Source organism: Pezoporus flaviventris, unplaced genomic scaffold (genome assembly GCF_033815535.1).
Source record: "Pezoporus flaviventris isolate CSIRO_AGI_PZ_B2104156 unplaced genomic scaffold, CSIRO_AGI_Pfla_v1 ptg000007l, whole genome shotgun sequence".
NCBI classification, from domain to species: Eukaryota; Metazoa; Chordata; class Aves; order Psittaciformes; family Psittacidae; genus Pezoporus; species Pezoporus flaviventris.
The window spans coordinates 53,992,260-54,014,396 of NW_026892555.1; the positions used below are offsets into that span (position 1 = coordinate 53,992,260).

General features: G+C 38.3%; 1 protein-coding gene across 2 annotated transcripts in view; it reads left to right on the plus strand.

Moving 5' to 3' along the window:
- Positions 1 to 1,151: 1,151 nt before the first annotated feature.
- The window catches only part of CEP192 (centrosomal protein 192), a 64,392-nt gene continuing 43,406 nt past the window's right edge, over positions 1,152 to 22,137 (plus strand). The window contains exons 1-16 of one of the 2 annotated variants that reach the window (XM_061448856.1): positions 1,152 to 1,707; positions 2,733 to 2,855; positions 4,531 to 4,685; positions 6,197 to 6,237; positions 7,584 to 7,716; positions 8,661 to 8,815; positions 10,934 to 11,074; positions 11,349 to 11,685; positions 11,884 to 12,024; positions 14,434 to 14,498; positions 14,579 to 14,770; positions 15,762 to 15,885; positions 17,884 to 18,014; positions 18,509 to 19,532; positions 19,640 to 19,766; positions 21,155 to 21,329. In XM_061448856.1, the coding sequence (XP_061304840.1) occupies positions 1,538 to 1,707; positions 2,733 to 2,855; positions 4,531 to 4,685; positions 6,197 to 6,237; positions 7,584 to 7,716; positions 8,661 to 8,815; positions 10,934 to 11,074; positions 11,349 to 11,685; positions 11,884 to 12,024; positions 14,434 to 14,498; positions 14,579 to 14,770; positions 15,762 to 15,885; positions 17,884 to 18,014; positions 18,509 to 19,532; positions 19,640 to 19,766; positions 21,155 to 21,329 (3,234 nt within the window). In that variant the 5' untranslated portion in view covers positions 1,152 to 1,537. The remainder of the gene's footprint in view (positions 1,708 to 2,732; positions 2,856 to 4,530; positions 4,686 to 6,196; positions 6,238 to 7,583; positions 7,717 to 8,660; positions 8,816 to 10,933; positions 11,075 to 11,348; positions 11,686 to 11,883; positions 12,025 to 14,433; positions 14,499 to 14,578; positions 14,771 to 15,761; positions 15,886 to 17,883; positions 18,015 to 18,508; positions 19,533 to 19,639; positions 19,767 to 21,154; positions 21,330 to 22,137) is intronic. The other variant, XM_061448857.1, reaches the window with a different exon arrangement.

Below are 22,137 nucleotides of genomic sequence, written 5' to 3' on the forward strand. Positions count from 1 at the left end.
TTATGCTTCAAAACTGAAATAAATTTTTCCATGTACTGTATATAAATGTATATTGCCCAACCTCATCTAAGTGACTCATATTGCAACAATAGGATAGAAAATAGTAATATAAACAGCACCATTCATATATATAACAAAAATCAGTTTTAGTCAGATTTACTTCTGTTTTACACGGCTGCGCCCTGACCAGGGGAGGCCGGTCAGCCACCACCGGCAGCACACCTCAGCAGCCGCAGCTCCCCTGGAAGGCCCTGAGTTACCGCTACGGGGATTCAAACCTCGCCGCTCAGTAAGAAAATACCTGAAATGATAGTTCCCTTCCGACAGCCCGCCCTGCCAGGCGCTACCACAGCACTACCGGTATCCGGGACAACCCCTCAGCCTCCCGCCTAACGGACAGCAGGAGGCGCGGTGCTGGGCGGAGCCGCGCGCCCCTCGCCCAATCAGCATCCGCCTCTCTCGTCCGTCTCGTTCTCTCTCCAACGGCCAATCGCGGCCTGCGGTTGGGGCTCGCCCATTGGCTGAGGGCGGGGAGAGCGGGAAGGCAGAGGGGTGGGCGGGGCTCGCGCGCGGGCCCGGGAAAGTTTCGGAGAGCCGAGCGGCGGCGCTGCGCACGCGCCCCGCGCTAAGGGTCGGTCCGCGGCGCGGGGAGGGGGAGCGCGTGTGCTGTTGTTTGTGCTGCGCGCCAGGTGAGCGGGGCTGGGAGGGCCCGCCCGCCGCTGGGGGTGCTGCGCGGCGCAAGGCGGGAGAAGCGGGACTGGAGGGCGGGAGCGGGACGGCGCGTGCGGGAGAGGGGCGCGGCCGCTTGAAGTGGCGGCGGTTGGGCCGCGGTGCCGTTTTCTCAGGCGAGTAGCGGCGGGGCGCGGGCAGGGGAACGGGGCGTGGCGGGAAAGGGGTCCTTGGCTTCGAGCCGCTCCTCTTCCCTGCTTGCGCGGCGGAGACTGGCGGCGGTGGCGCCCCCTCTCACTCAGGTGGAGCTGTTGTGGCGCTTCGGGCCGCGGCGGGTGGTGGTAGAAGTGGTCGCGGTGCCTGAAGGGACCGCTGAGGCGGGGGGAGGGCCCGGGCCTTCCGTGTTGAGATCTGCAGCGTTTTGCTGCCGCCTGCCAAGTGGCGGCCCCAGGTGATCGCGTCACGGAGCGTGTAGCTGTCCAGGTGGTCGCTGCTGTAGAAATGGAGGAAGCGTCTCTCGGTCTGAGCAGCTTTACGAACTAAATATAGATTGGCACGTCTTGGAGCGTCGGTATTCTTAACTTGCAGGAGTACTTACTGCTCCTTTTAGAAACCCCGAGGAAGTTATAAAACTCTGCCCCCTAAACGGCTTGGTAGGAGCGGATTGGATGTGATTTTTAAGCACGCTTGTGGATAAAGCGGGGTGATTGCCAAAGACCGCTGGCTGTGATGTATAACTAACGTATTTTTGACAGCACTACTGTGGCTTGTGTAACTGTACAGTTGCTTTGTTCCTTCTTTCAGATGCTGCTGGACCGGGGCTGATAATGTTGCCAGGCAGAGCGCTATTTTAAGCAACTTGTGCAGGATGATGGAAAACTTCAGAAATATTGCCGATGAGACATTTCCAAGCTTCTTGGGCCACTCCCTGAATAGCAGTGCAAGTGTCATTCTTGAAAATGTTACTGTTTCCTCAAACCCTGGCTTACCTGTTGCAGCTTCAACTGTTGCCAGGAGTAAAACAGGCTGTGACAACAGGTGAGACTGTCAATACTGATTGATAATATAAAAGCCCCCAGCTGACTGGTTTGAAACATGAAGTTGCGGCTGTTAATGTTCAAGGCCAGGCTGGATGAGGCTTGGAGCAACCTGGTCTAGTGGAAGGTGTCCCTGCCTGTGGCAGGGAATTGGGACTGGATGATCCCTAAGGTCTCTTCCAACCTAAGCTGTTCTATGATTTAACTGTGGAAAAGAAAAATTCTGACAGATTATTTGGTAGATGGTAAAACTATTTACTAATCAGCAGCATACTAATCAGCAAACACAGGATTGACTGTATTAGCAGTGAAGAATCTGCATTAAATTCATAATTCATAAAATACTTTTATTGACTTGCGCTTTAAAAGAGTAACTTAGTTTCTGGACTAATGAGATAATAATCAGGTTTATTTTTGCTGGACTCTTCAGCTTAGTATATTCAAGTTTGAAGTTATGTAGAGAGCAATATATTTTTTATGTATGTGCTCTCTTTACTCTGTTGACTTTTCATTTAGCTTACCTGAATCTGACGAATTTTAGATGGGTAATGTGAGAACTAGTGTTATGGATATGAATTGAAGTTTAGCACAATTTATAATGATTTGTTCAGCAAGGAGTAGAGCGAAGGGTAATACTTAGAAGCCTTTGCTCATTTAAGTGCTGTCCTATGACTTAACAAGAACTAAAATCAGACTTTTGTACCATGACTTTCCAGAAGTGCGTGTTCCAAATGGGATAGCATTAGCCACTAAAAATGATAATGTGGTATTTCTCGAAAGAAGACTGAAGAGAGGATCCTTCTCCTTTCTACAGGAGACTGGAGAGGGTCATTCTGGGTACATATTTATACCTGTAAATACAGATTGTCTAGAAAATGCTAAAATATCCAAATAATTGAACTTATAGGAGATGGGTGGGCATTGATATGTTTGTTTGTTCGTTTGTTTTTTCTCTGGTTCTTTGAAAACAGGAGCAGTGCATATTAAAGTGATTCTGTTGTATGTTTTTCCTCCCCACCTTTACAGGCTTTCTGATATCTCTGCATCCTATTTAGAAGGGAAACCATCACCTCCATTAGGATCTCCTCACAGTAGTCAGTCAGATCTTGAGCCAGTGGGGAGATTTGCCCTCAGCTTTTGTGATGACACGTAAGTGAGATAGTTAAAATCTGTTCTGAAATGCACATACTAGTATGTGATTTATATGTACTATAAGCTAATTACGGAATACTTCAGAATTTAATTGCCCACTTCAGCAGCGGCTTCTGTTGGCCTTTTGATGCAGTAAGTGGAGAGCTCAGCTGTGCATTAGCCTGTTAGCTTACAGTGTTTGGCAGCTTGGGCAGCTTTTCCTGCTAAACCAGCTCCTCCATGACTTCTGAAGAGGAATGGTGGCAGACTGTGTGGAAGCATCCTGTGCAGCACTACCCCTTAACCTGCACAGCCCTACATTAACATTGTGCTGCTGTTTAATTGGCTAATTTGGTTTCATGTATATGACAGGAATGACTCTTTAGAAGGGATTTTTTTTTTTTTGTTAAACTATGATGATTTGTTTTGTTGTCACACTAAGTAAAAATTGACTGACTTGAACCTGGCTTGTCTTTACCTAGTTTACATTATGTAACGTAGAATTAAGCTGATGGTTCTGGTTCATGTCATGTGTGTGAATAATAGTTTACACTGACTTAAATCTATTCCAGCTAAGTGTAATGTAGTTTGCATACAGAAAGGAGCATCTATTCCTATTAAATTTACCTTCCTTGTAGCTTTGGTGATTGCTATTTCTTAGCAAATAACTAATGTTAGTGAAATAGTTTAGAAAGCATTGCTAAATGGTGGAAGTGTTGGAAGCTGTTGTGTAGGTTATTCTAACCAAGGTCAAATTTGTTCTTGTCGTAGTAGAAAATGCGATGTGTGTTTTTCTCACTGATAAAATTGTACTGTAGGCAGTATGTTCCTGTAAAAACAAAGAATGTGAGATTTCGGAGAAGGAGTCCATGTCTTGATTGTCCTCAAGAAAAAAAGACCAAACTTGGAATAATTGCACTTTAGACTTTCAAATGTTAGCTGTGTTCAAGGCCAGGTTGGACAGAGCCTTGGGCGACACGGTCTAGTGTGAGGCGTCCCTACCCATTGCAGGGAGGTTGGAACTAGATGATCATAAGGTCCTTTCCAACCCAGACCATTCTGTGATTTAAAATATTAAATCAAAAGTGTGGTTTCCTCAGAAAAGAATTTTAACATCTTGTATGATAAGCTTATCTGCTTGTGTGGAAGTCCCATGAAACTAGAAGTGAAAACACTTTCCCACAGAATTATAAAAGCTGTTATTTAACAGACCTATATGTAATTTCAGTAAATCATGTTCTTTATGATTTAGTCCCTCCTTTAATGTTACAAAAAGTGTGCTGGTATTATGGAATTATGAAAATCTTGTCCAGAGTCTGACTTGCTCTCAAATGGATTATGGAGCTTGCCCCGAATAGACCCTTTTCTCCTTTACACTTTTCCCTCTTTTTGCAGAAATGAAAAAGGAAGAAACAGAAAAATTAGAGAGGTGTATGTCACTGAATTTCCTCATTTGTTTCACACTTTATATTGTGAAAGTGAAGCCCTTGTAGTCTTGATGTTTATTCCTTTTTTGTAAAATGACAGGTAATATGTCTGTAGAATCTTTATTAATGGGAACAGCTGAGTTCCTAGATACAAAGTCAGTTAAACTGGAGAATTTATCAGATCTTTATATCTAGAGATGCTATATGCTAATATTGATCTATATATCTTGCTGAGTGACTTTTCTTTGACATAATTCTCTTTGTAGGGAAGTTGCTACACAAGTTAAAGAACCTCATCCAAATTCTGTTAATTTGAAAAAATCCGACTCAATACACAGAGGGCAAGATCAGAATGTCATTGAGCATTTGAGTCACAGTCAAGGTACTTCACTGGAGGTGTTGCCACTTGAACGATCAAAAGGTATTAAAAAGCAAATCACATTATTTTTCTCCAATTTTATGCTATAGGTGTCTTCTCTTGACCTGTTCACTGTTTCATGGAATACTCTAAATGGGCTTTGAAAAAGAATCTCTTGGAGTTGAACAAACTGAAAACAGAGAAAGCTTGTGGGTGACCTTGTGTTCCTAGATTTCTTCCCAAACTTTGTACCTGAAGTACAAAGCTAGGCAGGAAGCTGGTGAAAATAGTGTTTGCTATAAAATACTAGGATGCTGGTAGGAATCTGAATTAATTTCAGCAACTTTACATGTGGAAAAAGTGCAAGTTGTTTTCTGCCCCTTTCAGCAGGAGTAAGTCTTTGAGATTATATTTTAACTGTCTCTTTTCTTGCCCTATTCCAACCTATAGTAGATTTTTAACTGCAGCTGTAGAAGCTGGAAGCATATTTTCCTAGTGACATGATGCATGAAAAAGTAGTTTAGAATACTTACTGTGAAAACTGTTTTTTGAAGTAGAGAGTATTGGAAGCAATATAATATTCTGTAACTTACTTTAAAAGTGTAACTATTGATATTAAACTTGTTTGGGTTTTTTTGCTAATGCCAGTCCTGTGATTAAATACTGCATGTTTCTTCAAATTCAGTAAATATACTTAGTAAATATATACTTTTAGTCATTACCCTTTTCTAAGCCTTATCTGAATGTTTGTGTAGGTTTTCATGAAGTGAGTATATTAATAATTTAATAGAGAATGTGTTCAGTTAGAAAGTACTATGGCCCGTAATATAAACGGGTCCCTATAAAGTATAGTTCTAACAGTGATGTGTGGCTTCAGTCACTTATTATGGTAGTCTTGGAGAAGTGGTAGTAACTATGGCAACAAAAATCATGATGCTTTGGAAAACAGTCTGCCCAGTTTCGATAGTGCCTGATTTTATTTAGTTAATTGGTTTTAACTGGTTGTTTATTCAATGTTTAGAGTTCTAGTTTGGAAATTGCTTTTTATTCCCATCTATTACTTAAAAATTATAAGCCTTTTTTGCTAAAATCTGTATGTGCATACTTAAAATGTTCTGTCTCATGGGACTCACAACTGGCTTATGGGTGGTTATAACACAAAGATGAGTGGAAGCTGCTTACAAGTTATTCACAAAAATAATTGGCCCAGTAAGTGAAATGCAACAGTGGAACAGAACACTTGTTCCTACCTCTGCTAGTTCAATCTGGAATTACTTCCTTTTCAGCACTGTGTCATAGAAATCCCTAAGGCAGTTATTGTCTTTCATAATTTTTACAGTTCTAGTGCTGATGAAGCCCTGCCTTGTTAATTACTCCCAGATACTTTAGATCACTATTACAAGAACATATAAACTTTCATATCATGCTAACGTGTATGTTTTCAGGCTACTTTTATGGTGTATGCCAAGACCTTTTAAGATGTTTGGTCTGCTGTCATTTAGAACAGTTAGCATCTAGTAGTATAACATAAGAACATACTAAAATACTGCTTACACCACATTCTTTTGTTTCAGATCTGTCAACTGGAATATGCTTCCTTCCAGACAATAACAAGGTGAAAGCTTTTCTAAATAGTGAAATTAAAGGTTTTCTAATATTAGTCATGTAATCGACTTAAGTCTGTGAAAGGAGGAGGGAAGGAATTGAAGTGTTTACTGTCTTAATGTTGTGTATCCCTTAAATATGTAACAGTGCTGAATGTGTCATGCCTCCCTTTGCCTCATTTTGCAGATCACTTAACATAATTAGTACCATGGGAGCATGACTCCACCTAATCTTTCTCAGTTGTGAGAACTGTTGTTTGCTTCTAGCTTCTGTTGTCTTGTAATCCTTTATCAGGACCTTACATTTTACCCTCATTGTAGTTTAGCCTAATGAAAAGCCTTTTGGAAACTGAAGTAAACAGTATCAACGTGATTTGACTTGCCCCTGTACTTGTTAATTAGTTTGAGGAGTGTTAGTTCAGGTGTCCTCATCATTAAAAATGACACCGTTTGTAGTAGAAGAGCAGTCTTCCTTCTACCTCTGTGTATGGTGTGTGTGTTTATCCCACAGCTAGCAAATATCTACAGGTATCAGCAGGTAGGGCTATACTTTGGCTGTTTTTATCTACTGTGTGTAGAGAAGCTGGCAATTATGGGCACAGATACAAGGCAGACAGGAATGGGAGATCTCATGGCACTTACAGAAAATATGCCTCAAGCTGTAGCCAGATGCTGTCCAATATGTACTCCTTAATTTGTCAGCTAGTATTTGTTAAATTGATTTAGTTCTCTTTCATTTGATTTTTCTAGGGGCCACAGTGGTCAATGAGTTGCAGTTGACTGCTCACAGGCTGTCATCTGAAAACCATAATTCAAGTTCCTCTCAAATTCTTTACTTTCTGAACTTTGACATTTTTGATGTCTGTCAAAGATGAGGTGTTTATTACGAAGAATGTGAGACTAAATCCGAAGCAGATATTATGTTGTGCTGTTTTTAAAATCATTTGGGTATATAAAAGATACAGTATTTACAGTTAGCTTGATTCAGCTGAAACTCTACTTTTTAAGTAATTTAGTATGCTCATTTGAAGAAGCAGTGTTTTAACAGCACAGGAAGGTATTGAGAGTTGTCTGTACTTTAAAGTTGGGATTGCAGCTTAATAAAGGGGGGAGTAAACTCTTTAATGTAATGGTTTAGTACTTTTTTGAGGTCTTTTAAATTTGGTGTCATTGGGATGATTTTTCCCTCTTTCTTTTTTATGATCCCTGTATTTCTTGCTGTTTCCATTCTGGAAGGTAGCAGGCAGAAGTCCATTGGAACTAGAATGTTTGCTGGGATGAGTTAATTGTTATTAACTGAATTTATACAGTAGCTAGTAACTCATAGAAACATTTCTGTATGGGTGCTTTTTCACAGGTTGATCCATCTGAACCATCTGAAAAACTGATAGAAGGTGGAATCTCAAGTGATCACCTTAGCAGTAGCCTCTCAAGTTTTTTGGAAAATGAGAAACTCACCTCTTTTGGAAGCTCAGAAGAAGATTCCACTGGTAAGCGTGTTTATAGCTCCAGGTAGCTGAGTCTAGAGTTTTGGCTTAATGTTATTGCATACTGGAGAAGAAAGGTATTGTGTTACTGAAATATTTAATACAGGATTATGCTTGATCAGAAACTAGTATTAGGAATATTCAAACCGTTCACTGGGAAACTAGCTGTTTTAAAATTGTAATAGGAGTTGGTGAGTATGGGATTTGTCAGAGAAGATCACATTTGGAAGTTCAGTCTAAAATAAACATCCATCCTGTTACTGTGAATCAAAAATACAGGTAAAAATGTGGGCATTTGTTTACTAAAGTGGTAACCCTAGCTACAGTTTCAGTTTAGATTAATAAACTGTGGTGAAAAACATGTACATGCAGTTAGAATTAACCTTTACATGAGCTTCAGTTCAGCTCTCTAGATGCCACACATGCAGGTGAAACCCAAGTTGAAAGTCTAGTTTATGCTCAGGGACAAAAGTGAGAACTTGAGTTTTGTGTACCAAACAAGAGTTTTGAAGTTTCTCTGCCCTTCCAGTGGCTGCTGCTGAAGGACAAACATGCTGCTCTTTATTCATGCACTTGACTTTGCACATAACCTGAAGGATGACAGGGTATGTTCTCAGATGCACCAAGAATGAGGAAGGCAGAGTGATAAATAGGTTTACTGCTCTCTTGAGATCAAGCAGCCCTGCATTCAAGTAGAGTTAATGGGAGTTAAAATGCTAGCATATAGTCATCTTGTTTTGCTGTATATCACTAGTCATGGGGTAAGACAATTACATGCTTCTGTGTCCCGATTATTTTTACCTGAAAACCATGATAATTCTACTCTGAGTGTATGAGTGTGTTGTGAGACTTAGTGTATTAAACATTACGGAGTTGCTATGAAAGTATGTCAAGTGATATTAAATGTCTGTGAAAGGTGAACAGAATATTTTCTTCTCTTCCCATAGATGATGATATTGATGATGAAGAGTTCTTTGATAACCAACTAGAAGCCTACTTCGAGCAGCTGATGCAACCAGAAGTGGCAAGAGGAGGCACTGACATACAGCCACTCTCAGAATGCTGTACAGCGCTGAAGCTTTCTGAAAATGGCTTACTTCAAGTAGGTTTAAAGTAAAGTTCAAAGCTCAGCATGTGCAATGGCAATTGACAAACCCAAATACTGTCCAACAGGTAACATGTACAGCAAAGGATTATTTTTAATTTTGAAGTTAGCAAATACAGCTCTTAACCATAAACAGAGCTGTGTGAGTGAGCTTCTGACTTTTTCTGTTCACTCTGCAAGGTTTTCTCTAGGGAGGGGTAAAAAAGGAAAAGAAGTTAGGGAGCTATTTTTATATTTTCCTCTTCCTTGTGGTGCAGTTCTAGCAGCTGATTCACTGCTTGTTACAGCAGGTCTTGCTGTTTATGAGATAAGGTGGAATTAGGCAAGGAGCTGGCTGTCCTAAGAGGCATTAGTCAGGAAGGTTTGCAGCAAAGCTGAAGTTTCCTGTTATGGGGTCCTCTTTATTCAGAGGTTTCCCACCCCTGTCTAACCTTGCTCCTCGCACTTCTCTTTGCCTTGTGCATAGCTTTCTTCCTTCTCCTGTTAAGCAGCTCTGTTAGAGATCCATGTGCGATTAATTCTGTTATTTGATCTTGCAAAGAGGGGAAAAAAATCCTAAACCCACAGAGAGGATTTCTGTTCCTTCTCTGGGATGATGGAGACTCACCCTCAGCTAAATCCTGTAATTCACATAGCATTAGGAGTATTTCCTTAAGATGGACTTTTTCTGCTGGACTACTTAATACTGCATTTCTTGATCCTTATTATAAAAGTAAAAATTGCTTTTGGAGTTTTGGATTGTTCATGCTGGTCTGAGTTTAGTGTACTTCTGAGGTGTTCTCTTGAATGCTTTAAAGTATAAATGTTTCTTACACACCTTGCTTTCCCTCTAAGCTTCCTCTAAGTAGTGCTTTTTAATGTGAGAGATGGTAAAATGTTTGTAGATAAGCATTTGTGATCCTCTCAAGTCCACTAAGGGAAATTATGTAATTGGTAACTAATCAGAAGTCTCTACGGCTACCACTGGTTTGCAATGGTATGATTTTAATTTTGGTTACCAGCTTCTGAGTGCAAAGAATTTTTGGTAAAAGATAAATCCCCATAGAAAAAAGTTAATACCCATAAAATGCTTGCTTTATCCTGTCCTGTCCAGCTCCAGTAAGCTGATCAGCTAAACTGAAACTAAGGCTGTCTTTTGGTCTCATTTATAACTTGTAATATCCAGAAGATGGGTCTATTGTCTGTGTAGGAATTGCTTAATTTTAGTCTGACGGTTCTGTGACAAAACTACTTTCAGTAGTTTAACTTGTTGCTATTTGTTATTAGAAGTATAGTTCTAACTGTAACTGATTCTGTTTCGTTTTTTGTTTCTGTAACTATTAATATTACATGCTGGCACTTCTGTCATACAACTAGTTTATACAATCCTTTTAATCACTGGTTTATTACCTTGCATAGCAAGGTCCGACGTTTTATTGAGAATATAGCATCACAGAGACTCCTTTTTCCAGGAGAGTAAATAACTTGCTTAGATAACTTGTCACTGTGTGAGCTTGACCAGAACGGAGTGTGATTGACTTATATGGTTGAATCAACTGTAGCTTTTGAAATTTCCAAAATTTCCCAACTGCTATCAGAGTTTCCAAGCTGTGGGAAGTGGTATGTTAACCCTATAGAAGTAGCCTGATTGCTGATCTGTGGCTGTATGTGAAGAAATGAATAGGTGGTTGTTGAAGAGTGCGAATAACACAGTTCTGCTCTCTGATCTCAGGTCTTATCTGTTTGTGTAAGATGTCCCTGCTTCATGACCATTGTGTCTGTGTCAGTGGGGTAGGTACAACAGGTTACAAGTAGGATTTGGAGTCATCAACTAGAAGAGGAGGAGGAGTAGCATGGTGCTCTTGTTAAAGGGAATGAAAGGATGTGATAGGAGTAAGAAGAGATCTTCATCTTCTTGCTGTGTATGATCTTGGAGGCAGATGCATGCATGGATTGGCATAGCATAGCCAGGAACTATTGTCCTTGGTGGTGCTAGCAGCTAGCGATGCCTCTGGCAGTGGCACATGAGCAAACAAATAATGATAATGTCTTTACTCGAGATTTTTTTTAACATTGTAAAAATAATTGTTGCATAATTTTTTTTTTTTGTTATATTTGTTCTCGTGTAACTTAAAGGAGAACTTTCTGGTTCCTCACACTTACCAGCCGGTGGCAGGAGTAGACTCTGGAAATGCTAGTGATGAAGATGCACAAAATCAAGGGATAACTGGATGTCCTGTGCAAAGAGAAATGCTGCCCAGAGAAGTACAGCAACTGGTATGTGATGGAAATTGTCATTAGAATTTCTGTTTGTCACAGAGAGTAAGACTATAGAAGATGGCATTGTGTTTGAGAACTTGTTAGAGGTTGAACTAACAATCCAACCTTTCTTAAAAAAAAAAGTAAAAATACCACTATGGTTTTATATATATATTTTTTAGAAATATTTTTCAAACATTGTTAATTTGGGCTAATTTGTACCTACAACTGTTAGCACAAACAGTTAACAACTGCACTTCTGACACTTTTCAAATTATTATTGTTTTCTAAGAATTCCATGACTCCTGGACATGTGCTAGAATCCTGTGCTGCTGCTGAGTTGCAATTAGATTCACTTTATCTTCAGTGCAAGGACAGTCATAAAGCTGATATCTCAGATGTTCTTCCAAAGCAAGAAATACAGTCCTCTCAGTGTCAGGCTGCTGCTTCTGATGCCGAAGTACTACACACATCAGGAGGATTTTTGGGGCACCACACCACTCCTGAAGTTCCTAGTGCAGAAGCACCTCAGACAAATGCAACTGAATGTGAAGTCAGTCTTCTTGATACTTACCTGTCTCCAACTGCAGACAGCTGTGAGAACATAAGTTTAGCTACAGCAGACAAAGGTTGGTTGGTTTAGATATTTGATGATCAAACTAGTTTGTAGTTGCAGCAACTTTAGCTATGCTGGTTTGTTTTTGTTTTTGTTTTTTTAACTTGTTGCTGACTTCTGGCAAGTGAATGCCTTAATCTTAAAAACTTCAAGACTTTGCCATATTCCTTTTAATTTTAATTAACAGTGTGGCATTTGCTATATCTTTCAGATAATGTACCACACAGCATCGTCTATCAAAATGAAGAAGGCAAATGGGTGACTGATCTTGCATATTACACCTCATTTGATGAGGAACAAGATTTAAATCTGTCTGAAGGTGATAAAGTAAATGAGGAGTTCATTACTGGATGTATGTAATCTTTTTCCTCTTTAGTTAACTGTTGTTACCTGTAATAGTGTTAAGCAAACTTTTTCTTTTTTCACTTCTATAAATCAGTATTTGGTGTTGCAAAGCCTCCAGGCTTCAGATACAACAAATTATTTGAAAGCTGATGTTGATAGTTGATAATGATATCATAATTATTAGAAGTTATAGCTTCTTTCCAAGTTTCCTGCTCTTCCCATGTTCCCGTGTTTTGTTTTGTTTCAGAAAGCATTCTAACATGTGTTGCTGGTCCCTATTGTATGAGCAGAAGTAAATCCTGTAGTTGTTATTTCCACAATTTTTCCTTTGGACTTTAATCGTTATTACCCTTTCATGAAGAGAAAACAGCAGTCATATTGTCTTCCATGATGCTTACAAGACAGGAAATAATTGTAAACAAGAAATTACTACAAAATCAACTAGAATGTGCAAAGAGCTGCTGAATTCACTAGCTGGTGGTTTTTTGAGAAGCCCTTGGGAGTGTTTTGATGCTGAAAGAATGATACTGAAAAATGTTGGAGCTTATTAAAAGGCTTTATGGGACTCAGCTTGTAACCAATTCCAGGTCTTTTTGAGCCCCTGTTTACTTAAAAGTTGTGCATTTTCCTTAAGCTATCTCAGACTGATCTTCATGAGTTTATATGTTTGTCATAGAGGCTTGGATAATATGTGCGTAGTGCTGTAGGCAAATGAATTCCTTACCAGCAAAATATCAGATTCAAGCAAAAGTGTTTCTCTTAGACTCTAATAGTTTCTGAAGTTTACATAGATATGAATGGGCTAATGTATTCTAAAGACATCCACAGTCCACTCAAGGTTTTTCTTTCATTCAATGAGAATGCTGTATATGTTGCTGTGTAGAGTTGTTTATTTTGAATGAGTAATCAATCAGGGCTGATTGGTTGAAATGTCTTTCAACACCGTAGTGGTTTTCTGCTGGAACAAGCAAATGTGATCCAGTTTGGTATCCATCCCTATCTACCATGCCAGTAAAGTAGAGTTCCTCCATTATTTTTCAAAAGCCAGGATATTTCAGATGCTTTTCAGCATCTCAGGATTAACCTGAGGGTTGTTAAGTTGTTAGAATATTTGACTGTTGTAAATTTTTCTAAGGCTTCTTGGCTTGTTCCAGCATGATGGATTTTAAAAGCAATTCTGCTTTTGAGCTGTTTGACTTACCCCTTTATACGATAGAAGACTTACAGGCTTTCAGACTCAGTATGGTTAGCATTTTTCTGGCTGCTAGTTTGCCTGTCTGTCTGCAATGCTCAAGTGTGATGCTTGACAGCTGAGAGATTTTATTTGTAGGGACAGAAAGGAAATGTTACATCTGGTGCTTCTGAGTCTCGTTTATGACATATCTATCTCTGTCAGCAAACTGTGCACACAGTGTATTCTTGTACAGAATAGTGCAGGATTGCTCACTTGATGATTTGGTGCTTCAAGAAGTCTTCAGAGATCTGTATGGCTTACACAGAAGTTTAAGTAAGAATTGATATTGACTTTGGAGTTCAACTGTATTTAGCAGTCTGTTATTGATAGTGCTAGGTTTAATTTAGGAAATGCAGTTGGATTGCTTGTTAAAGTTGTATTCCAACTTTGTGTCTTTCCTCAGAGTATGCATTGCTACTTCCCATAAGTAGTTTTATGGACAACAGCCATATTATCGTCCATTCTTGACTTATTACTCTACTTGTTCTATGCCCTCTATGACTGGGGATGCTGTGTGTAAAAGGCCACATATTTTAGAAGTTTTGATGGGCTTAATGAGACATTAACACTGAAATAAGGTGGTAGAGCAGTATCTCTTGATCGCTTTTTAACATAATTTTGGCAAAGGTATTTTGAAGTGTTCATTGTTCTGTAAATGATAATTGTGAAAATAATACAAACATTTGAATTTAAAAGTAGTATTGATTTATTTGCCCTGTTAATTTGCAGAGGTATTTCATGAACTGGTACAAACCAGTCTGTTTGTTTTGCTGCACCATCTTGATGAAAATTTCAAAATCAAGTGTATTAAAAGTTTCTTTGGAAGTAACCGTATGTTGCTCAATTGTAGCTTTTATATGTAGCATAATTTATGAAAAGCTGTAGTTTGGTTTGGAGTTAAGGCTGTAGGATACTTTCTTTATTTACCACTAAGTTAGTTAGCTAAATGATTTTACTTTGACTCCTAAAGATCCAGGGAGTACTTTTTAAAGCCTAATTTAATATAAACATGTTTAACCATAACTAGATGGAATAACTCATTTTGTGTCCTAAATGGTCTCAGACATAGAATTAGGTATTGCAATATCTGTCCCTCAAAGTGTAGTTCGATGATGCAAAATAATAATGACAGCACATAATAACTTATGCCTTATTTTAATACATGTTCTCATTGGCTTTAAGCTGAAGCAGCTGCTATGATTGCACAAGACCAGGAAGAATTTGAGAAAGCACACAAACTTGTGCAGGTAAGTTATGATCTCAGTGTAAACAGAGTATTCTCTAATTTATTTGTAAGTTACAACTTCTGAAATCCCTTTGTCTGCAGGGAGGAAAAGTAGACATTCTAAATGCATCTGAATTAGCAGATACTTCATGGAAATCGGCCAGTAGCTGTATTCTGCTGAGAAACTCTGATCCTGATAAAGATGCCAGTTATTTACGGTTGTCTTTGGGGGAGTTCTTTGGTCAGAGATCTGAAGCTCTTGGTTGTCTTGGTGGAGGCAGTGATGTAAAACGGGTATGTATCTTAATATTAAGGCACAATGCAAGGACAAACAATGCAGCAACTACAAAAACAACAGCAAAGCACTACTTTGGTTTTGTTTTGTTTTTTTCTTATATGTTGTAATTAATTCTTTCTGAGAAATACTTTTCTGAATTCACTTGCAAAGGAAATTCTCTATGTGTGACAGGTCTGGGTTGGCTTTTCTTTCCTGCTTGGAATTTCTGATGTAAAGGCTGGCTGGTGTTATCAATGAATCTTGATCTTTACCAATTGGTCAGGGTTAGAGAGAAAGTACACCATATACAGGGTGCACACTGGAGGTCCAGGCACATGATCCACATAATAGTTGAATGAAATGCTGCTCAGACAGGGGTATTTAAACAGTGAGGGTATCTTTGAATGGCTATCGATAGTTGATGTGCTAGTTAGGCAAACACCCAACTTCAGTAAAAATATAATTATCTCAACTCTTAACTTACCGACATACTTCTGTACGCTTCTTGCATCTGTCCGATACGTGTCTCTTTTCTGCTGTTGGTAAACAGTATCTCATCTGTGTTGTAGACCTGCTGTTGGTAAACAGTATCTCATCTGTGTTGTAGACCCACAAAAAAAGTGGGGAAGTGTGTACAATGGGAGGAACAAGTCAAACATGCATGTGTAATTCAATTGTGTCCTGGTGAATTGGTAGAGTTGGCATGTTCTATCCTGGCACATTCAGAGGCTGAGTGGCAGAGCATGCCTCCAGGCAGACACAATGAGAGCATATCTACTTTCTTTTGTCTAACTGGTATAAATAAGTTAATGTATATATTGGAAGTGTATATATTTGGATTAGGCATTGCCAATGCTAAGAGGCACATGTTATTTTTTTAGTGGTACAATAGCCAAACTCTAGCTGCTGAGGCACCATGGCTAAAACTGCTTTGCAAGCCCAGTGAGCCTGTTTATTAATAGTTAAATTTACTCATGTTGTGTTCCTGGATTTTTTTTTTTTCCATAGCCATCTTTTGGTTACTACATTACATCTCCGAAGAAAAGGCAGCCTGTTGCTTTGCTAAGGCAGTCTGATTCATCAGGAGATGACTTCGGCCAAGAGATTTCACAATTGTCTGAGGTGTTTCAAGGTAACTGACGACCAGAACAGTCAGCCCTAGACTTTGGTCATAACAATAGTTAAGAATTACCTGTATAAAGCTATGAAAGACTATGAAGACTAATCTGTGATAGAAAAACTCTAGTTTTCATTTGCCAAATATCTTTTTTTAACTTTTTTAACCCCCCCACCTCTTCCCCCTGAAAAACACAGGGCCTAGACAAGTATCAAGTACTACCCTGAATTATCTTGGATATTTCAGTTATTTCCAGGCACTGGATAACTACCAGTATGTCTTGTCATAATTTAAAGTCTGTTCAGAGTTGTCCTGTTGAAAAAGCTGTATTAATGTGGTACCAAAACCCAACCACCACCACCACCAAAAAAACCCCACACAACCCCAAAACCCAAACAAACCAACCACTCAGAAAATTGGTTTGTTTGTTCATATAGATATAGAGGGTATAGGGAAAGAAGAAAAGCAATTTGGGTGGTAACTGAGCTGACAGTGTGTGCATAAGCATAGTTTACTTTTTATTCTGCCATCTTTAAAGAACAATAAAAAGTTACACTATCATGATATCTGCTTATTTTAAAGTAATGATTTAGGAGATTGCTCCAAAATTATATATGCAAAGATCACAACATGTATTTTGGTGTATATATATGCTTATCAACTTAGGATGTTATGTTTAGAATGGGTGGGTGCATTTTAAAGCATCTCTACTGCTTTTGATAGAACTGTGGCAATACCAGTCTTTGTGAACCTGCCTTGTACAGACAGTCCAGTGGCTTAAATACATTTTTGCATTAGTGAAAAATATCCATCAGGCTTTTATAGAGCCCACTTTGAAACAGCTTTACAGCTATAATCTTCCTAATGCTGAGACCTTGCAAATATTATAAAGGGTTTCTTAATTATCATTATTGTAATAAAATGTTAGTGTACTTAAATTCACTATACAACAATCTAGACTTTTGTCAAAGAATACCGGGAGTTCATGGAGTTCATGACCTCTGTTTGGTTAAATCATAGTTGTAATTGTTGCTTTGAATAATAGAAAAATATCCTTATGTGCTCTTCAGTATTTTGTATAAATGCTAGAGAAGGTAGGTATTTGGGTCACTTTGTGGCAAAAATATTAGTAGTTACTGCCATCTGATTTTAAGTAGTACTGGCAATAATATTCTTTATCAGGAATACCAGTATAGAATTCCTGCTTAAGGAGCAGTAGGTGGAGAGGAAGCTGAGAGATCAGCAACTTGTGAAGGGTGTTACTTCAAATACAAAATATGTCCAAACCCCAAATATCTGCTGTAAGAACAAAAGTAAAGGGGGGGGTGGGGGGGTAAGAAAGAAACAAACCCAAACGACTTCTTCCCACCCTCCCAAACCAAATCCAGACAAAAAGTGTTTGTTGTTTCATACTTACTTCTCAACCACCAGAGGATCTTTAAAACTTAGTTTTAGTGTTCTAGGGAGTCCGGATGTTTTCTTTCATTTGTCAAAATGGTAGCCTCTAGATCTCATATAAGCAATACCTCCTAGTTGGAGTTTGATCTCCTGATCAGGAAGATTGTTTATGGTTTGCTGTTCACCCTAAACATAATCCTTCAAAATCACCAGTCCATTGCTATCTCAATCAAACACTGTCTCTAGCATAAGGGTATTGGCTTTACTCAGATTTAACTGTTATAGTTAACTACTGGAGTTTGGTCTATGTTTATATTATGTTGTAAACATCGTTTTATGAAAGTGTTTAGCGCATGCTAATATGATAAACTGCCTGAAAATAAAATTTAAAGAGTGTGAGCATGGTATTCATAATGCCGTTAATTTTGTGACTTGAATGTAAACTTTGAGTACTGTACAGGAAACAGTTGATGTGTTTCAATTTGTGCCTTACAGCAACTCTGTTTTTTTTTTTTTTCTACAAAAAAAAAAGGGAGTGTGTGTATCCCAAGAATGCAGATGTTCAGACAATTTCCTTACTGTAAATTAATTTCCTGTCTTTTTCTTTGTTCTTAGGTGACTTAGAAGCACAAACAAAAGAACATGAGAATTCTACCAGCTGTGAGGGTGCATGGGATAGAATGGATACTGCAGCTGAAATATGTACAAGCATCACTACAGAAGCTGCTACCAAAACCAGAGCAAAGGTATTTCTAGTATTTTTCTATTAAGTGCAACTATCAGCTTGAACAAAATCCGAGTAACTTCAGTTGTTATTTCTTTGAATGTAGATAAATTTGGACTTTCATATCAGCTCACTGCTTTTTATAGTGATCAGGTTCTCCAGGAAGATACTGTGTATTTGGTCATAATAAATTGTCTGCTGTTTGTTCTGATGGGATTTTACTACACTTCAGGATTTGAAAAGTTTTACAGGGACTAAGGCTTCTGAGCACTCAGTCTTTGTTTGATCTTTAAAAGAAAGCAAATAAATTTGTGGAGTAGACTTAAAAAATCACAACAATGAGAATTATGCCTATTGCAGTGTTTCTTTTTAACAGGCAATTAAAAATGTGGCACCTAAAAATGTTACTATAGTACCATATAGCAAAATGCAAAATAATTAAAATAAACAAAATGCAGAAAACAAAACACTAAAAAATCTCTTAATTTGGTGCTTAACTCATTTGGTTTGTTGTAGGATGGAATTCAGAAAGACAAGTTTGAAGACAGCCAATCTAATCATTCTGACTCCGTTCTGAGTATTAGCACGATTGCATCTGCTATTGCTAATGCTTCCTCCAGTGCTGATCCTTCCCAGTTAGCTGCTATGATGATGGCACTCTCCAATAAAAATAAAAGAACATGTTTCGTTACTGGAATTGTTAAAGAGAAAGTACTTCCTGCTAATCAGACATTATCCAGCCATGTGGACAATAGTGCATTTGATATGGAAAAATACCTCAAAAAAACAGATGAGATTGGACATGAAAGTGAGTGTGAGAGTGTTGTAAAACATGAAGCGTCTGATACGTTCTTACTGGGTAAAGATAAAAATAAGGATATTCTTTCAGAAGACTTCATAAATAATCATAGCAAGCAGCAAGAAATAGAGAAGCAATTTCTGGATTATTTTAATGAAGAAAATGATACTCAGAATTTCTCTAGTCTATCTGCTGTTCCCAACCATGAAGATGTGACTGCAAACAGGGCTAAGTATTCAGACAAATCGTCAGATTTAGCAAACAGTAAACACTTACAGTCGTTGAATATTGGTCTTAGATCAGGTAGCCTCAATACCCAAACCTCACCTACTGTAAATGAAGTACAGGTATGTGGAATTCCTTCAGCGGCAGAAATGGAAGTGGCACAAAGAAGTCCACTTCCTTATCAGACTAACAATCTCAGTAGTAGATGTTGTATCAGGGAAGACACAGAAACAGTAGATCAAGGAACAAATGCTGTTCCTCAGTTATGTAATGATTTGGAGGAGAGAAGTGCAGGAAATACTTTGTCACTCAGCAACTTAAAACATGCCAAGCCATCTAGAAAATATGTCTCGGTAAGTCCTACAAAAACAATGCCTACACCAAGACTGAACAGCAATGAAAAGAAGCAAGATGCAAAAATAGAGAAGAGAAACAAAGATGCCAGTATTGCTTGCAATGGGAATGCTAAACACGTAACTTTTGAGAAGTTCTCCCCAGCTTCTCAGAATAGTACTGGTAAGTAAACCTATGTAAATGTAACCAGATGTTAAGGCTTTTCTTGATAGTAGACTTGTTCCCTGTGCTTCTATAAACACCGTTATTAAATTCTGTTTATTTACCAGAACATAAACCTGTTGTACCTGAATGTGACCTGCAGTCTCTGGAGGATGAGCAGTGTACCTTCAGACCTTCTACTTCACCACTCATTCATTCTTCTCCTAGTGAGACGTCGGGAACAGCATTTTCAGGGTAAATTCCTTGGTCCAGGTTATGAGAATTATTAATGCTTCATAAGGGTTTTTGAGGGATCAGCTTTTAGTTTGAATGTTGTCCTTGATCTCAGTTTATAGGAGATCTCTATTAGGCTAAGACTTCATTCTTTAGACTAAGCTTTCTGTTTGCTTGTATTATGTGTATGGGGAAGCAGTCTTAAGCAATTGTTAACTTTTTATTTTCCTCACTGGCCTGATGAGGCACAGATGCTCTATGAGTACGTTGATGCTTCTGCTCAAGATTATCCAGTATTGCAAGAATCCAAAATACTCAGCTTCTTAGATACATTGGGTACTTAAACCTTTGTGTTGATAGAGCTATAAAATTCCATACTTATTAATTGTTGTTCTAGTGTAATTTATCTTTTACAAATAAAACTATTTAGTTGGGGGTTATGCTGTTAATTGTAACAAAGCTTGATGCTGTATAGATCAATTAAGATATGCTTTTTAAGGTTATAACTATTTCACTCTATTTCTCTGCTTGTTGTGAGAGCAGATGGGTAGAAATATTTGTACTGCTTTTGACCACTTCATATTTTAAAATGGCCACTTGTGCCTAAGACCTAAGGCTTTCTTAGTGATGGAAAGGGCAATATTACTTAAATGAGCTCCCATAACAATAAGTGTTATATAAATGATAAGATTACAACTAAGTTGATTATGTAGTTGTAAACATACAAACGTGGCCAGTAACCAGTGACTAAATACATTCCTCTAAGAAGAGGAGGCAATGATTTCTTTGTCTTAAGTTCACTGTTTGATAGTTAGCTACGGTTAGTGTTGTACATGCTGTTAGAATTATAGACTGTCTGATGTTTTTCAAAAGTTAAAATGTGCAGAAGTATGTGTATTTTTGCAAGCATATTATATTGGCATTAGGATTATCAGTGACTTCGTTTTCATATCACTGTTTCTTGTTTGACAAAGGGGTGAGAGATCCTGTGTTTTCAGATGTGTGAAATGAAGAGAATCTCAGCAGTAAATAGGAAATAATAATGTGTGGTGCCTGGGATATTGGATAATTTCATATGACAGTCTTCCATCCAGTTAGATCTGAGTATATTGATTAACTTTTTTAGTAAGTTGTGTTGTTTCTGTGACCTCAGCATCTGAGTAGAGCTGTGGAATTCTGGTGCTTTGCCTTATGGATTTATGTCAAATGAAAATGAGGTTATGTACATCAAAGCGAGAATTTGTAAAGGTTAATTGAAAGCTGATATCTTGTTTGTACTGCCTGTACTGAATAGAATGGCTAAGGAAGCTGACTTTTAGACTAGTATAGCTAATGTGTAGCACTGGTTTTCTTGGGGGTAGTGTTAGAGATACATTCTAATACTGACATACTTTGTATCTGTTTTTCAGGTCTGAAACTGACTTTATTAGCCAGTCATGTTATCAGGAATCTTCTTGCAAAGAAAGTGTACTACTACCTCAGTCGTTTTACTCAAGTCCTAGCATGAGCAGATTAACCTATGTCTCTGCATCTGACAGTACCCTTAAGAACACAGCTGTAATACATAATCCGGAGACATATTGGGTAAAAAAATCTTGAACTGTAAATACATATTAATTCCCCTACTTTAAAACAAACAAACAAACAAGACAATACTTCCCTCTCACCCCTGAACCAAACCCTTAAATGGTCAAAATAATTCAAAATTAGAAAAGCTGTAAGGGTTCATAACAGTTCAGGACATGCTGTGCATATGGAGAAGGTATTCTGATTTTCCCCCACTCCTATCTGTTTTAGAAATGTAAATTCTGAAATAGATTTTGTTAAGTGCACAAACTCTAATGAATATAAACATAGTAAAACATTCAAAGAACTACTTGTGAAGAAAGTTAGACTTGGTGTATTTTTACTCTTTCATTTTTTCCATTTCTTGAGAAGTCATTCTGTTTCTGGAGTGCAGTATGGTATTCCAGCAGTAGTTTGCAGGATCTGTATCTGCTTTCATCACTCCTGAGGCTCAATTTCTGCTCAGATTCAGCTATTAGGAGAATACTTTTCCTGCTTTTTTTGTCATGATAAATGTTTATAAATGCATGTTTTGGCTTTAACTTATTTTTTCAGGACCTGAGCTGTCATGTCCTACCTCTGACAGTCATTCTGACAGTTCTTACTGCTTTAGCAAAGAGTGAACTTTAAGAGCAAAACTTTTGTTCAGACTTGCAATATTATGCTGATTAAGATAATTGGCTTCTTTTATCTAAATCCATGGGCCCTTTGGAATCTGGGATCTTTCTGTTATGCCTCCCCCCCTTCCAAACTGTGTGCAAATGTGGATGGAATTTAAAAATAGAAATGCTATCTACTCTTCTTTTTTAATTTGCACAGGGTGAGG